Source organism: Solanum lycopersicum, chromosome 6, assembly GCF_036512215.1.
Source record: "Solanum lycopersicum chromosome 6, SLM_r2.1".
Lineage (NCBI taxonomy): Eukaryota > Viridiplantae > Streptophyta > Magnoliopsida > Solanales > Solanaceae > Solanum > Solanum lycopersicum.
Genome location: NC_090805.1, coordinates 28,260,743 through 28,279,803, shown reverse-complemented (window position 1 = coordinate 28,279,803; position 19,061 = coordinate 28,260,743). Strand labels below are relative to the sequence as shown.

At 32.2% G+C, this 19,061-nt stretch overlaps 1 protein-coding gene across 1 annotated transcript; it reads left to right on the top strand.

Moving 5' to 3' along the window:
• Positions 1-8,699: 8,699 nt before the first annotated feature.
• On the top strand, positions 8,700-10,664 carry LOC101261238 (uncharacterized). Its single transcript, XM_004240740.1, has 5 exons — positions 8,700-9,000; positions 9,225-9,434; positions 9,541-10,124; positions 10,222-10,361; positions 10,406-10,664. Exons 1-5 carry the CDS (start codon positions 8,700-8,702, stop codon positions 10,662-10,664), a joined length of 1,494 nt encoding a protein of 497 aa, XP_004240788.1.
• Positions 10,665-19,061: the final 8,397 nt, after the last annotated feature.

The following is a 19,061-nucleotide window of genomic DNA, read 5'->3' as shown; positions in this document are numbered from 1 at the left end:
AGGAAGAGAAGGGATGATTTAGAGGCAAGGGATTGAAAGAATAGAATTAGTAGAGCATATCCCTAGCATAAGAGTTCAAGAATCTTCTCTTAGCGTACAACATGATGTGCAACCCAACCTGTATGTTTAACCTTCAGGGCTGCCAATTTTTATTTTATTTTTTTACTTTTTTTTGTTGGCACTTGGTCCCTCTAATAGTGTTGTTTCAGAAGCTGGACTTTTAAACAACCCATTTCAGTATTCCAGTTAACACGAGCAACTGTCATAACTTCCAACACCAACCTGAGTTTTTCATAACAGAAAGATTGGTAACACAAACAACTCAAGGCCTCCGAGATGAATAGATCAACAATTGAGGAATCAAGAAGATTTTTTTTTACACCTTCCTCTTCAGAAAACTTTGAGTTCTCAGAATATCAACTTCTCCTTTTTGAGCATCATCTTTTCCACTTCTTCATTTTTAATGAAGGACCAGATCCCTCTTCACACTTAAAATATTTTTATCAAAGAATTCTCCAGCAAGAATCAAGGGGTTAACAATTTGAAGTGTATTTGAAAAGAAGAGAAAAGTGAATTTTGAAGCACCTTGATATTTGGAAGGCGACTCAATTTTTCTGGGGAAATAGAAGAAATATGGAATATAAAGAAAGAGAAAATAAGGTATCATTTTGGCACTCAAAAGATGAGACAACAGTCAGATTCCTGAAGGACAGCCAAGTGGCAATTTCAATGGCTCTTATGCATAATTCAAACTGCAATGTTAAGATTGTTAACCTTCGAGAAAGGACCAGGTCCCTCTCTGTAGTTTGAATGTCATTGCCTAGATCTATCCTGACCTCCCTTTTTCTTCATCCCCTTTTCCATGTGTGTATACCTACAAAAGGTATGAAACTGAATTTGCTAAAACATACATAACCGAAAAGCAAGGATACCTGCTCCCTTTTCATAGTCATTGAAAGAGTTGATTGCTTCAGGTAGGATTCATTAAAGAAGGTTTTAGCATTTCCATCATCATCTTGATTTATTCAGTCAGATTTTTATGAGCTTCAAGATGTTTCTTGATCCACAAGAGTTGACCCCATCAAGCTGCACTTGCTACATTTATTACCTCAGTTGATGAAAGAGCAATTGAATCTTGCCTTTTTAATTCCAAATGAGTGAAATATTAGCGCATGACATAATCCACTATTGAGGTACTCTTTCCATCAGCTTGATACCCCGCATAATCAACATCACCATGTGCTCCAAATCAAAAAGTCTCTCGATGGACAAAATAGGACCAGATCCCCTGTCTTCTTCAAATATCTTTAGATTCTACAAGCACCCTTAACAGTGATTTCTTTGTACATGAGTTTTTGAACCCGGTTCATCAGCTTCCAGCTTCAAGTTAGTGCCTACGAAAGTATGAATTGTCTTGGAACCCAAAACATAAAGCTTTTTCAGCAACTTCTTTGAACAGGTACTAGGTCCCTTCCTTTGTTCAGACAGTAGTTGTCCTGACCATGCTGTGTTATCTTTTTCCCTTGAGCTAAGCCACTATGAGTACATACATATTCTTGACAAGATGGTTCTTACTTAGGCCTAGGGTGAAGATGTCAGCCACTTGATCATCCATTTTGCGAAACTCCATGATGACATTACCCCTTTTTAACATTGTCATGAATTCAAGTATGTTAAGCCTTTTGAGCAGCTCATTGATGTACTTTCAAGACAATCGAGGATAGCTTTAAAGTTTTGCTGAATTTGTAACTCTAAGAAGAAATCTCTAATCGTGCTCCTTTAGAACCCATTACCATGAATGCGACAAACTCTTCACACAATAAATCAAAGGTATCTTCAAAGATGACTTCATTGATATACACTTGAATGATCAACAATTCATTTTCTTGTGATTTTAAAAAGAGGGGTCTTGATAATTTTACCTCTTTTGAAGTCATTGTTGAAGAGGAATTTGGACAACATATCAGCCTGTTGGGAATTCAGTTGTCATACATTGCTTCTTACAAACTGAGCTTGATAAGTTTCTTCATTCTCATCTTCAACATTCACATTATCAGTTTGAACTACATCATCTTTTTACATCGCTGTCTAGAGGACCGGGTCCCTCTTCAGGTTCATCATCTGCATCAGCTTCTATGAGATTGTTGGATTCATGAAGAGAATATTCTTTAGCAAGCTCACTATTTAAACAAACTCTGTGATTCTGAATCAGCTCTTCCATCTCAGAAACTTCTTTCTTGCAACTTAAACTCTTCTAGACTCATCAATATATACATGATCATTTTTAGTATACCCCTGATAAGCCTTGCTGAAGAATAGTCTGATCTGCTTCTTCCTTAACATCAGTCGCAACCTTTGTCATCTACAAATATCCTTTTGTGCAGACTAGAGCAGGTTCCTCGACACAGGTTTGTGAAGCAAAAAAACACACACTTGAGCACGTCTCTTGTGTCATACCTCAACATTCTTACCTCGACCATTAAGTTCAGTGATAGTGTCACAATGAGCAGTAAACAGATCAGCAATACACAGGTTCTTGCATCTCTCATCTATCAAGATCGTCGCCCGAGACTGCAAGTTTGTGACCATACATTCTTTCTAATAAGAACTTCACATAATTTCATTCATCACAAATCTATGAAACACTTGAAAGATTGTACTTCAATTATTGACATAGTACACATCCTCAATGGTGTATTCCATAGAATTTTCAAACATATCTTTAAAAAAAACATACCTTTTCTTGCCATCACAAAATACGACACCTCCACCTTGAAGTGCCTTGAGAGAGAGGAAGTACAATGCTTTTAGCATCCACCGTTCATGAATCGACACTGGTTGTTGCCACTTCCTCTCACAAGAATGTCATATCACGTGTTAGCCTTGGGAACCCACTTTAGTTGGAGTTCCCAGTAAGTAGTTAAAGGAGTGATAAGAGAATTATTTGTCCAGTGAGGCGAATTGATCTTTTTCAATTTAGGAACAGAAGCACGACCAGGTCCCTTCTTTTGCAAGTTCTTCTGTTTACCAGGTCCCTTATTCTGCAAGTTCTTCTTTTGCTTGTTGCTTTGTTGACCAGGTCTCTTCTTTTTCTTGTTCCTTTGTTCAGAAGATTTTGCGAGGTTATCTTGATTCCTTTTACAAGTTGGACAATCCTTCTTCAAGTGACCCTCACGACCATAATGAAAGCACAACAAATTGTCATGCATAGACACATTTTTGTTTTGGAGATTGTAACAAGGACCTTTGCTTGAATTTCCTAACCCTTTCCTATAATTTTGACCTTGATTGGGATGATTGGCAAGCGATTTTGAAGATCTAAACCATTTGAGAGATTTGTTCAATTCTTTTTTGACGCGGACTAGGTCCCTCTCCAACTGATTATTTCTCTCCAAGGCCATAGCAAGTTTTGTTTCAGCAGTGTCCAGACTAGTTTCTAGCTTCATTTGCATTAAACTAGCCTCTTCTTTTCCTTTGCCAGATTTCTCACTCAACATCTTCAATCTCTGCTTGAGTTCTAGATTTTCAGCTTCTAGAACTATCACATTTTCTTCAACAACAGGCATTTGGTCAACCAAAGCTACCTTTTCTTCATGAAGAATATCTAGGAAATTGTTCATCAACTCAGTTTCAGTTGCTGACTCAATGATAGAGTTAATCAAAACAGCAGCTAGAATTCTCAACTTCTTAACACAGTAAACATGAAGTTTTGTTTAAGATCGGAAAGGGTTACCTCTTCTTCATCTTCCTCATCATCAGATTTTGCCATCAAGGCAAATGTGGCATCAAACACATCTTTATCACCTTTGACTGCAAGCATGGGTACATCTACATGACATTCTAATTCATCTGACTCACTTGATGAGTCTCCACATACATCAAAAGCTTTCTTCATGATGTAGCCAACTGCAACTTTTCTTACTTTCTTATCGGAGACCGGGTCCCTATTTCTATCTTTCTCTCCTCCGAGTCTTTGATAAGTTTTGACTTCAACCTTATGCATAGGGCAATCTCTGATGAAATGCCCTGGCTTTCCGCATTTGTGGCACAGGTGGTTTGCATTTACAACTATGTTTGAGTTTTCTGCCTTTTGTAAGCCTCTATGTTTCGTTTTCAATTTTTGATACCTTCTCGTGAGGCATGTCATGTCCTTATCTTCATAAAAAATTTCATCAAATATCATCTTGATAGCTAGAGACTTCTCTTTCTTCAAGTCCTTCTTTGATGCTTCTTGATTTCTGTTGAGTGGAGCAACCATCTTTCCACAGGAATCTCTCTTGGTGTTAACCAACTAGAGAGCACCCGCTCTTATACCACTTGTTAGAATATGTGCGTCCACTACCAGTCAACGGACTAGGTCCCTTGTCACAACAAGAACAGTGCGTAAGATTAAACAATATGAAGAACACAACACAAGCAGTTTACGTGGAAACCTCCTTGCTCAAGGGAGTAAAACCACGACCTGTTGCACAGGATTTACAACCGTCTTCACTAATATTCTCAAGCAAAAGTGAAACCCGGTTACAATTAATGTGAGAAAAAGTTATTAATCTCACGATCAAGTAATCTACCTATTATTTAAAGAGCCTAAGCGGATATAACACCGCCCACTAAACCACCTAACTCTAGATGACTTAGAATTTGACTAAGCAACAAACAAATGTTGCCCGCTAAATCAGTTAACCTTAACTGATTTAGACTTTTACAAACCCAAAACAAATATCTGAATCCTTTATAGATTAGGAACAGATTTACAGTGTAAGTACATAGACACAAAGCTCTAAATACAACAAAGATTCTTCTTTACTCTATCAGGTCCTTCTGTTGAGTTGAGCAATGTTCTTCCTTGAAGATGGCCTTCTGTTCAAGCTTGTGAATTTTCAGAGAAAATCCAAGTTTAATTTGCCAAGTCATGAATTTGTGTTTGTTGGAAAGAGATAATATAAATTCTCACAAATTCGTTGAAGTCATCCCATTGGTTGAAGGCCTGCTGTTGGAAAAGTTGTGCATCTACCGCATCAGAGATGACACCTTTTCTAACAACTGTCTTTTCGTTCTTTTCACGTCGCAGTCTTGCGGGTACCAGGTCCCTTGCTTGGGGGAACCAGGTCCCTTGCAAACTTATACATGAGTACTTGAAAATGCTTACTGGTTGACTTCCTTCTTTGGATGAATGAATATAATATGGTGTTTGCCATGCTAAAACTATCAAACATAAAGAGTTATTATCCGTTGGACAAACACCCTTCTCCATTCTGATTGGTGTAGTACACTGACGCCTTACCAACCTCTGACATGACAGCTTTACAGCTGTAACCGATTATGTATCTGATGGAGGAAACTCTTCCTGGTACCAGGGAATTGTGAGATACTGACACATACAATCTCTTCCGCTCTTCTTATTAGTGTAGGATACTGCACTTTTCACCTACCACCTGACATGACAGCTTTTATGACTGTACCCCATTTGTATCTGGACGAGAGCACTCTTCAAGGAACCAGGTCCCCGCATTTGTGAGGATCATCAAAACACCTAGAATATAACAGTAACATTCACTTGTTGATGGTATTTCTAAAAAATTCTCAAAGTTTAAACTACTACAATTTTGCCAAGTTCTCATGTTAACAATACTATTTAAAGTAGTTAGGTTGAAAATAAAATGTCTCATGAATACAATACCTTCAATTTAGATTTATGTGGTGCAACTTCAATAAATTTTCTTCTTTTGACGTTAACACACGCACCTTGATCTTTAGGCTCAAGTGCAATAGATTTCCCCCTTTTTATTTCTTCTAACTTTCTCCTTTCTCATGTACTCCGTCTGACCGATCAACACCACTATGATCAATTATCGATAATGACAAAAACACTTTGAATGTTACAACAATTTGAATCAGACATAGGTGTTGGAGACAACAAATGAAAGTTTGGCTCTCCCAAATTGATCACTTGGTTTCATTTCAGATAATGAATCTTTCTTCACCATTTTTCAAACTGTTGTGTATCAAAAGAAACAATATAATCTATTAAGATGAAGTTTACCAGAAAAGTGTAAAAAAAATTGAAATAAATGAACAATATCATATAATACTCATACCTGAACGATGTAAAAAAAATTGAAATTAAATATGAAGATATGGACTGATGAACAACCCAGTGGCCGTATCTTAGATAAAGAATTAAACTCGACCAACAATTGAAGAATTCTGAGATAAGATTATATAGATTTGTACTGACTTAAATGTATTTTAAAATGTCCCTTTAGAATTCTGTAAATATATTATAAAGAGAGTGCGATTTAAGATTATTTTCACGACAATTTAGAACTGTTTTTGAATTAAAATATCTATATATTAATAATAAAATTTATCTTTTCAGTTTATTTAAAACTGCTATAGAAGTAAAAAAAAAGTACTATTATTTATGTAGATTAGTCTTAAGGATGGTCTTTCAACGTAATTTTCCCTTGTGTAAATTAGGTATTTAGCATATTATGTAGTCATATTCTCAAGTTATGGCACAAATTTTAATTTTCATTCTATAACATATAATATATCAGCTTATAGCATTTCTTTAAATTAAAATATTGTAAATATTTATTCAGTAAAATTAGGAAGAAAATAAAATTAAAAATGATTAATTAAAATTGGATAATTTCCGTGAATGTAGTTATTGTTTTTAACTGATAACAAAAATGTGCACCTTTTAAGGGATTTTAAAATATATTAATTATAGATATACACCTTAATTATCTCAATACGTTTTTAATGGTAATTATTTTTGATTTTGTATCCTTAAAAATTGTATTCTGTTATTTTTCTTTCCATAAACGTGTTTCATTTTTTTCCAGAAATTGAACTATATTCATATATTCGAATTCTGTCATATTTTATCGGGTTTTTTTTTTTTGGAAAAACAATTAAAATTGAAGGTTGAAAAAGTTTAGATTTGATTTGATGGAGAAAATTGTGTCAATTTTAATTAAACATGGTGGCAAATGGAATTCATCAGGTTAGTTTTTTTTAATATTTTAGTAATGTGTCGTTTTTTTTCCCATGTTATATTGCATATGTTAAATTGATATATTTTTTTTGTGAAACATTAATTCAATGTTTCTACTAATAAATATTTCGTAATATTAAATGTATTTTCATGTGTAATTAAAACAAAGAATGATGGTAAATGTGATTACTGGTTAAAATTTAAAATTTTACAGTTTTTGATCAATTTAGCAAATTTTTTGTTTTTAAAACAGTAGAACAATATTTGACATTTTGTATTAATAATGTATACATTTTGTATTTTAATGTATATAAATAGTGTATGAACAATATATACGAAAATCAATGTTTATAGTTGTACGTAGCTATTATTGATTTGTAATATATATATGAATTCCGTATAAAAATTGAATTAACTGTATATTATTTTTTTTATCAAATTGGATAAATTGAGTATGAAATTGTATTTTAGATTGTATGTAGTAGTTAGTTGTGTAGTATGCAGTATGTATAAAAATTGTTTTAATTTTGTATTAATTTAAAATTTTGTTATTGCATATATAAGTGACTTGTATATAAATTGTGTATGATTTGTGTATTAATTTTGTAAAAAATAATGTATTAATTGTGTATTAAATTACAATAGTGTACAAAAAGCAGTGTAGTAATTGTGTATTAAATTATGTATGAAGTGTGTATTATTTTTGTACGAAGTGTATGAAGTGTGTGTTAAACATTGTATGATTTGTGTATTAAATTTGTATAAAATGGTATTAAGTGTGTAATAAACAATGTATTAATTGTGTATTAAATTACAATAGTGTATAAACAGTGTAGTAATTGTGTATTAAATTGTGTATGAAGTGTGTATTGTTTTTGTATGAAGTGTATGAAGTGTGTGTTAAACAATGACTTGTATATAAATTGTGTATGAAATGTGTATTAATTATGTATGAATAAATTTTTAATTTTATTATGGGATGCACTGAATGTAATTTTAATGTTGTGAAACAGGGAAATACATCGACTTTGAAATGGAGGGCATCCTATACGATACTTCTTCTCTTTATACTGGTTTAATTAATGCTATAGTAACTCAGCTAAACATAGAAGAAAATCTAAATTCTGTTGAGATAAAGTATATAGTTAGCGAAATGTGTCCGCCTATAAAAATTCATAATGATGTTGGGGTAAAGGTTTATCTAGATCAGATGAGGGTGAATTTGGATTTTTTTATAAAATATATATTATGCATCACTTTGAAAGATTGTGGGCAGTATAACGAATGTCATAGAGTTATAGTTAATGATGGAATAAATTCTGATGTTAGATTATCACATAATAACATAGATCTATACTCCAACAATTCTATCCTTTTGATCGGAATGGATTTAGACGGAGTTGTCAATGATAATAGTGAAGTAGATAATGATATAATATGTGATCATTCTAATTTATTTGTAGCTGAAAATCAGATTTATAATAATAAAGAAACCCTTAAGGAGGTTATGAGGCATGTTGGACTTGTTGAGAAGTTCAGCTTTCGGGTTGCGTGTTGTAATGCATCTAAGTAAGTTTAAATTTATTTTTTATTTTTTTTTTGTTTTGTTACAATGTATATATATTGTAATGTATATTTTATTAAATTTTGTAACAGTTATCACCTAAATTGTATTTCTAAGAGTTGTTCTTGGATGATGAGGGCATCTAGTTTGAATAAATCTAGTTTATTCAAAGTTCGGAAGTATATTGCTCAGCACACATGTTGTGTTAGAGAAAGAGGTTATGCCAGACGTCAAGGGATAACTGACGTTGTAGCTGTCTTGATAATGGATAATTATATTGATTCATCTAAGGTATATACTCCAAAAGATGTAGCTGATGATATGTTGAAATTGCATGGTGTTTCGTTGACATACATACAGGCATGGAGAGCTAAAGAAAAATCAGTAAAGTTGGTGCGAGGAGATCCAGCAGAATCTTATGCAAGATTACATGGTAATTTCGAATATAATGATAAATTTAAACATTAGTTATTTTGTTGTGCAGTAACAGTTTTGTGTATACTTTATGTATAAAAAATATGTATTTTTTATGTATGAATTGGACTGTTATTTTCAGGTAATTTCTAAAATAATGATAAATTTATATAGTAACAGTTATGTGTATTTTTTATGTATAAAATATGTATTTTTTATGTATGATTGGACTGTTATTTTCAGGTTATTTTTACGTTTTGGAGCAAACATATCCAGGATCTGTTTTGAAAATAAAAAGGAATGAAGATGATACATTTTTATATGCATTTGTTGCTTTAGAAGCATGTATTAGGGGATGGGAATATTGTAGGCCAATTGTAGCTGTTGATGGTGCTGCATTAAAATGTTCATATGGTGGTACAATGTTAACTGCAAGCACATTGGATCCTGGAGGTAAAATATTAGCCTATATAATTTTCTAATTATATAATATAATGAAAAAAATATATGAATGATATTTTTGATTTGTGTGATATTTTTTAAAAAAATTAATGAGCAGGTCATATACTTCCGTTGGCGTATGCGATAGTAGATTCTGAAAATGATGCTTCATGGACATGGTTCTTTGAGCAATTTAGAGAAGCATATGGAGTTAGACAAAATATGTGTTTTATGTCAGACAGAAATGAAAGCATATGGAAAGGGACGACAAATGTATATCTTGAATCAGAACATTATGCATGCATATGGCATTTATCAATCAATGTTTTGAAGAATTTCAATAGAAATACTGAAGATTTGAAGATGTTGTTCTTTTCATTGGCAAAAGGTTATACAAAACAACAGTTTGAGACAATTATGGGAAGAATAGATCAGATAGATATGCGAATACGACCATACTTGTTTGATATTGGTTATAGCAAATGGTCAAGAGCTTACTCGAATTGTAAGCGCACATGGACCATGACTTCAAACATCGCGGAGGCATTGAATAATGTTAACAGATTAGCACAGAGGTTACCGGTGATTTCACTTCTTGAGTTTATGAGGGTGACAATTCAGAGGTGGATTCACAAGCATAATGAGGAGGCTGATAAGACTACATCTAATCTGACAAAAAAATATGATGTTTATCACAGAAAAGTATTACATTGTCGTGCAATATGAGGGTATGTGTTTCACTGTATTGTATTTTTAATTCATACTAATCTTCAGCATGTATAAAAAAAAATTTACACAGGTGATACCTTCAACTGTTGATTTGCATGCTGTAGCTGAAGGAGCAAAGAAATATATAGTAAATTTGAACACAAGGATGTGTAGTTGCGGAAGATTTCAATATCATGAGATACCGTGTGGTCATGCAATTGCTGTTCTCCGGTACAGGAAGTTACATGAAGTAGATTTCTGTTCTGCTTTTATAGCCTCAAGAATTTCAAAGATGCTTATGCCATTTCTGTCGAACCTATCCCGTGCGAGAGTACATGGGATATACCAAGTTATATTTCAGATCCTAAATTGATGTCGCCTGGTCCAAAAAGAGCAGCAGGAAGACCCAAACTTGAACGGTGGAAGGGATTCGCAGATGTGAAATTCAAGAAGACAAAAAGCACATGCAGTAGATGCCATCAGGTTGGACACAATAGGAAGACTTGTTCAAATTATCCTGTACAAAAACAATGATGTCGTAATGTTAAATCTGTGTTTTTGAGGCATTACATTGTTATAAAATATTTTTTTATTGAATAATATTACTATTCATACAAATGTCATACATTGTATACACAACTTTTCATATATTAACATATTAAATTATAATATGTTATAATTCATACAGCTTGCATACATTATTCATACCAGTAATATAGATACAATTTGTTTCTGTTTGTATTTTGAAAAATATATTTTATAATTTGTCATAATTCATACATTTTTTCATACAGTATTCATACCTGTAATATTATTAATATTTGTTTCTGTTTGTATTTGAAAGTGTATAGTATTCATGCAAAACAAATTTATGGAATAATTTAACATTACTATGTACTATATATCAAATTTTAATATGACATTCATAATTCATACGATTTTCATAAATGATTCATACAGTTTCATCATATATGTTAAAGTGAGACACATTTAGTAATAATCAGTAATAATTTATATAAAACCATCAGTAGTCATAATAAAAATACAAACAGAAACAATTTGTATGTATATTACTGGTATGAATAATGTATGCAAGATGGTGATACACATTTATTAATGTATAATTGTATGATATAATTCATACATTTTTTATACAGTATTCATACCAGTAATATAATTAATATATGTTTCTGTTTGTATTTGAAAGTGAATAGTATTCATGCAAAACAAATTTATGGAATAATTTAACATTACTATGTACTATATATCAAATTTTAATATGACATTCATAATTCATATGATTTTCATACATGATTCATATTCATATATGTTAAAGTGAGACACATTTAGTAATAATCAGTAATAATTTATATAAAACCATCAGAGTAGTCATAATAAAAAAAACTGGGAAAATACATAAATTGTTCATAAGTTAAAAAAAAATAAGTCATTCAAATAAATGTACATTGTGCCATGAAAATTTCTACTTCCTGATACGGAATTTTGGAGTAGGATTATTGGTGGTGTCCATAACTTGTTCTTTATGAGTTCGAGGTCCACCCTTCTTGCTAGCAACTGTTCCTGTAACTTCACTTTCACTGATTGCGCCTTCATCATTCTTTGATTTTCCATAATGCCAAAGTAATGTAGCATATCTTTGACGATGATATGTTGAATCAATATCAATATGTGATATATCAAAAACACCATTGCTCATGTATTCGGCAAATAGAGATGTGTATAAACCACAATCATTGTAAACAAATTGAAAAAAAAATTGTAATGAATATATAGCAATTCCAATTTAAAATGAATAAAAAATAAAGTAAGAAATATACATACTTTGAACTTTCTTCTTGTTGAGGAACATGTGTAACATTCTTGATACTTAGAGGTTCAGAGTGAGACTTCTGTTGATAATCAGGGAGATTATTCGCATACAAATCAAGCCTTTTGCTATAAAACCCTGTGCTCGTCAGAAATAAAGGAATCATGGTTGCAAGCTTATCAACAGCTTCTTTGACTTTCCTTGAATGAACAGATCCTCCCATCATCGAATCATATACATATAGACATCTACTTTTGATTCGAAAAACAACAAGAAACCAATGGAATTTGTCATTGATGTTGACTAGGATGAGTACTTCGTCAACCCTATCCCACGGAATGTTAGCAAGCAGCTTATATCCTCTAATGCATTGTCCAACATCATGGTCCGGTGATATGCATGTCATTTCACATTCTGATTGTCTCCACTGTTTCTCAATGTTATCAACTCATGCCATAAACCAACAATCAACAGTACTGTAAGAAGTGACTGTTTGGGAGTATTTTGCCTTCTTTCGGAGATAATACATTATTGTATTAATATGTTGTTTTAACAAAAAAAAATATCTATTTGATTCATTCACTGTTCACACATATTTCATACAAAAAATATTCATACATATATCACTGCAACTCAAAACCATAATAATTAGTTGAAAAAAGGTCTTACCCCGTCCTCCCAAGGTCTGCCCGGTTGACTCATTATGTGAAAAAAATTCTTCTCTCCGGTTTTGACAACACCAAAGACTATTTGAGGATGAAATGTGGTTTTAATCTTGGAATATGTTGCTTTTCCGAAAATATTTAAAAAAGTGTTATATTAATTTAGTAGTTTAGAAATTAAATAAAATAATTTTTATCATCGTACAAATTACCTGCCACGCCTGCTCGACACATCTTTGAAAATCCATTTATTGAAATCCTCAATCAGTTCATCTGGTACATAAAATCCATTGTGATTATGGAATGGATGTTTGATTTGAAAGAATGTAGGTACTCTATTTGAACTGCTTTCTCCTTCCGACATTCTGATATAAGGAGAAGAATCGTATTTACCCACATTCTTGTGTCTTGTTCGCACATTTGGAGTTGTGGTGGCATTAAGAATCGGATCAAGGGAAATTATTTGTGTCATGGTAAAATCGGGATAATCGTCCAATATTGGTGGTTTTGATTTTGATGTTATAGATGCATCAACATTTAAACAATTATCCGTTGACTTTTGAGCTTCATATACATGAAAAATTGTTAAACAAAAAAAATTCTAAAAATTTCATTTATGTGATAAAAATAAATATATCATACCAGCTGTGTTTGAACTTTGGACTTGTTGTCCAATTGTCTCTGTAGGCATATTTGTTGGATCAGATTGTGCAGCATGATGGTTGGCGTTTTACTGAAACATGTATTCATACACATGTAATACAAAACTAATGCAGTGAATCATACACAATTCTAATAAACTTACAACATAATATTGAAAAATACATAATTCATACAGATAGTATACAAAACATAATACAATATAATCATACACATTTCAAACAAACTTACAACATTCTTTCATACACAATATATTCAACATCAAATATACAAATCAAAACATAAAGTATAACTAATTATGGATATTACTATTCACCAGTATAAAAAAACTTGATACAAAAAAATATATACACAATTCATACACATTTTATATATATAGTGATAATATAATGAATCATACACAATTCATACAGTGGATCATACACATTTCATACAGTTAATCATACACAATTCATACAGTGAATCATACATAAAAAATACATGTTTCAGCAATTGATATTGTAATATGAAGAAATATGTAATTTCATACAGTGAATCATACACAATTCATACATTATTTATTTACACAAAATTTATATATTAAATATTTCATACCCAAATAACAGAAAATAAAAATAACAGAATTTATATATTTTTCAAACAAAATTCATACATAAAGTATACACAGATATATATACCTCTGGTTGTTCTTCGGGTATTTGTTCTCCTCTTGACAATCGAATCTCATCAATTATCATTTTGGTGGAGTTATCAACATACATCTTGATATCAGCCATGTGCTTGTGAACCTTATCGGTGAACATAAAAAAAATTATACATGAATAGTTTATAAAGTCATTCTATTAATTATATAAAAATATGTTGGAACTTACAGTGATTTTGAGTTCTTTCAACTCTGCCTTAACCTGTTAATTAAAAAAATAAGTATTTGATATGTGTAATGTAATTTTAAAAAAAAATTATGTTTATTTGAATATTTTACTTGTACCTCTGCAATATCAGCTCTCAATTCTTGAACTTTACGTTCACTATCAACAGCACGATTTTCCGATGATCTGGGATTTTCTGAATCATGGTGGCTGCTGGACTGATTTAAAATGGTTTCGTCCATTAGATTTAACTCTTCTTCAGAGAAGACAATATTTCTGAATTTATGCTGCATCAAAAAAAAATGTATAATGTATAATGATTTATAATGAATGTAATAACATTGTAAGAAAAATAACTGATTCCCATGCGTTCTGAAAATTGTTTTCTTCAAATCGTCAAAAAAAATGACGTCATTCGGTGTCTTCCAATTTAGGAATCTCGGTGTGCGATTTGAAACACGTATAACAATTGTGTTGTCAAATGGATGACAACACTCATAAAACCATATCTGCAGTGCTATGTGGAACTGGCTGAATTTGAATGATGATGAATTTTTTTTGAATTTTTGATTACAAGCTTTGAGTGTTAAATTAAAACACTCATTTGCCCAAGGGAAAGTGGCATACTGTCCAGACTCTACCAAATCAAAATACAATTTTGGTATTGTTGTTTTTGAAGGGTCTGATGCAGTCAGAAATGAAGAAATAAAGTACAAGATCCCAATTTTTAGACGGTCATCTTCTTCCAAAAAATTTTGCAATTTAAACTTGTAATAAAAATCTGACTTGGATACTTTATTAAAATCTCCAAAATTTTCAGCAATGAGTCTGTTTGGAACATGTGGATCAGATATAAAATCAGAAACAGGTCCACATTTCAAACCAGTTATAGCAACAAACTCTTTTAACCCAAAATGTAACTCTTTACCATTTACTTTAATGACAAACATGTCATCCCTAACATATTCATTCCCCATTATAAATAAGTGTAACGACCCATTTGGTCGTTTTAAATATTAGAGCTTTTTATTTCATAAAATAATTTTCAAAGATTCTAAATGGAAATTTTGGACTATTCTAATTATAACTATGAAATTAGTGGGATAGTTTTAATAATTATTTAGCTGGTGGTTAAAGAAAATAATAGTAAAATAAATAGTGGGTCACTTTTATTATTTTTATAATTAGTTAGTTATACAATTTAGGGTAATAAAAGTTAAATTAGATTAATGAGAAGATATTATCATTCCTGTTCCAAACCAATTACTGGCGGCTCTAATCCTCCAAAGGATGGAAAGACGAGATCGGTCACAGGTAACAAATTTCAACTAAAATTATTCCTTGCCAATGTTGATAGTTGCAGAAATATAGTATTAATATCGTTAGTATAATATTATGGGTATAATAAATGGAAGTAAAATTTTAAATTGACAAATTTGATTATCGTATGCAGTGTCTTTATTATTATGAATATATTACCAATATTTGTTGTCTAATGAGGAATGATGAGTTGAATTGGAAGGCGGCTTCAGGTGGAAATTATTTAACTTCAATCTTTTAGTACATTAATTGTATGGATGTCGTTAGTGAAGTAAGAAAATTATTTAGTGAAAATATGTAAAGGCAACACGTACGTATATGAGTCATTGATTGGTTGAGCTTTTGAATAAAAATGATGAAGTTAATGATTTGACAATGGTGAGTGATGATTGGTTAATGGTAAAAAGGATAATGTGTTGAATTTCTGCATATTTTATATAAGCAGGTTATGGTTAATCTGTAGTTTGGGTTGTTGTTCGTCCATATGTCAGTGGGTTCGTAATTAGTGGCTTCCGTCTTTATGTAGTAATATTTTGTTCTCACGCTATTAACTATATTTTGATATATTGAGATAGGTAATTAAATATAAGGTATAGTATATTATATAAGTTACATTAAAGTTATGTTAATTGATGGAATTAAGACCTATCCTTAGATTTGAACTTTAGGAAATTGATTATATAATTAAGCGAGTTTTTGGGTCTAGGCTAAACATAGAATAATATGAGTGTTTATAGACTCGATAACTTATAAATTATGAATATATACTTGAATAGATTGCATCAATTTGGAAGGTCAACAGAAAGGAAAGGCTCAAGTCCCAGAGTGATAGTTCGATAAATTGAGGCAAGTGGATTTCTAAACTCTTGTTAAGTGTATGAAATGCGTGTATGTCCTTGTGGTATATGTTGGGAGTAACGGGATTGGTGATGGGTTGACTTGTTCACATTGATTAATTCTAATGATGAAAAGAATGGGGATAACAAAAAGGCAATGTGATTAATTGTTTATGTGTGTTGTGTTGAGAAAGGGTTGAAGACTTGTTGAATCATTGTTGATGTAACTTCATGTTTGTCTGGTTGTTAACTATGCGATATTATGAAAATGGTCATCTCCTCATTATTTGTGTGAACTTGTCATCTGCATTATTCTGAGGCATTGGTTGTGACAAGTGTTATGTGCATTGAGAAAGAATGGGTACTTAAGAGGATGTACAATTTCGAGGGACGTATCGCGTGCCGCGATGGATACTATATTTCGAGGGACGTATCGCACGCCGCGATGGTTACTATTATCGAGGGTCGTGTCGTGCGCCGCGACAGATGCATGGACAGATATGTCCCCCATGAGTCCCGGACTGAGAGACAGCGGGTGTGTATCACTAGGTTAGACATGCATCATTATACTTGACATTGCATTCCATTGCATTGCACATACTTACCATTAGTGAACTTGATATCGTATTTTGTTGATCTTCTGATTGTTTTTCTGCGGAACTTGTGATTGATCAATATTGAGCTTGTTATTGCGGATATGTAATTTGTTGAAGTGTGTTATTGAGGATATGTAAATTTGTGAAAGTGTTGCTATTGAGGATATCTAATTTGTTTAAGTGTTGATGTTGAGGATATATGATTTGTTAAAGTGTTGTTGTGGAGGATATGTAATTTGTTAAAGTGTTGTTGTGGAGGATATGTAATTTGTCTAAATGTTTTTGTTGAGTTACGTTCTATGTACACTGTGAGTTGTTAGGTTGGGCTGATGTTTATGCAGGTTGTAGTTGTGGAGGTTCGGTTGGGGGTGGTAGGAGTACCCGTATTTCATCCCCTTAGCTTGTGTTTAGAGGTTTACTTGCTGAGTACCGTGTGGTTTGGTACTCACCCCTTGCTACTACAAATTTTTTTGTAGGTTACTAGCCCGGACTTTTATGACATATTCTCTTCTTTTCCGAGGCTTCCTGGAGATTTTGTGAGGTAGCTGTTGGTCATCTCAGCATCCCTCCTTACTCTTGTTTATGATTTTGTTCTACTCTAGAAACATTATCATATGAGACTTATATTTTCTTTTGATCCGATTGTAATATTTTAGAGGCTTGTACACGTGACAACCAGGTTTTGGGGTATAATGTAAGTTGATAGTGAATTTTCCGCATTTTTATTGTAATAGTTGAGTTTTAGGCTTACTTGTCTTGGTGGGATAAGACGAGTGCCATCACGCCCATTTTTGGGTCGTGACAAAATGGTATCAGAGCCCCAGGTTCATAGGTCTCACGTGTGTACAAGTTGAGTCTAAATAGAGTCTCGATGATCGGTACGGAGACGTCTTTACTTATCTTCGAGAAGCTATAGGACTTTAGGAAAGCTCATTTCTTTCTTTCTTTCGTGCTATTACGTGAATCCAATTGGTATCTAGGTGATACAAATTGGTATCTGAACTTCTTCACTCTATTTCAAATATGGGTACTACTGGAGTATTTGAAGTTGAAATAGCAACAACAGAAGAAAAAAAATATCCTTAGAAATAAATATATTTCTCGATCGCAAAATGTGGTGGTAGTCTCATGTTGAGTGTCGGTTAATAAAGACACTACTATGACTTCATCGAGTGAGGGTATATTAGAAAAAGTCATCGATGCTTACTTGGTTAGAGTTAGGAAGTGTGTTATTTTGTTATTGGATTGATCTAAAAAGTAAAACGAATTGTTTGGTCTAGAGAGAGAACATATTCGATAATGTTTTGCAATTATTCAATGGGTAGAAATATGTAGGCTATTTGGGTATGATAATATGGACATGTATGATTAGTTCTAGTGAGGTATCTAACGGACTTTCACGGTGTGGCAGTACTAGGTTTATGTGAAAACAGGTACGTCGATTGTCAAGTATGAATACTAATTACTAAAGGAGTTACAAGTTGTACGACATGGTCAGATAATAAGATTTATTGTTGCATTCATATTTTAGAAACCAACTAGTTTATTACTACAGGAACTTAGATTGAGCATTATTTTGAAGGAAAATTTTAGTGGTTGAGCATTATTTTAAAGAAAAATTTTAGTGGTGGATCTTTGATACAATATTAATATATTTAGGTTGTGAAATGTATCTTGAGGGTTCTGAATGAGTACTGACGATTTTATCTTAAGCTTCAAAAGGTAGATTGATACTAAAATGACAAACTTATAGGGAAAGAAAGTCCTAGTGGGTGTACTTGGGTGAAGTAAATTGAAGATTTAGTAAGAAAGTGAATATAAAATTTGTTAGTCCCTTCATTTTGATTACTATATCTGAGTTTAAGGTGTCATGTCGAGGAAAAAAAAATTTGACTTTGTGGTGATAAAAGGGTTAACTGGGCATGATGGAAAAAAAAGAAAAAAAAATCGTGACGAATTGTAATTGGGATGAAATTATATGATTAGGATTTGTTGGTTAAATAAATTTTGTATGTAATAAAGACTTGTGAGCATCTAAGATTGTGAATTTCTACTATTTAGTGAAGCATATGGTATGGTTGGTGGAGAGGCAATCGATGATAAGCTTTGTTGTAGTGTTGAATATAGTAATTAGTAGGGTTAGATTTTTAGCGTAGGATA

Coding starts and splice junctions, on each gene's coding strand:
- LOC101261238 (XM_004240740.1), top strand. CDS start 8,700: ATGAGGGCATCTAGTTTGAATAAATCTAGTTTATTCAAAGTTCGGAAG. Junction 9,435..9,540: donor AAGCACATTGGATCCTGGAG/GTAAAATATTAG, acceptor ATTAATGAGCAG/GTCATATACTTCCGTTGGCG. Junction 10,362..10,405: donor CATGCAATTGCTGTTCTCCG/GTACAGGAAGTT, acceptor CTGCTTTTATAG/CCTCAAGAATTTCAAAGATG.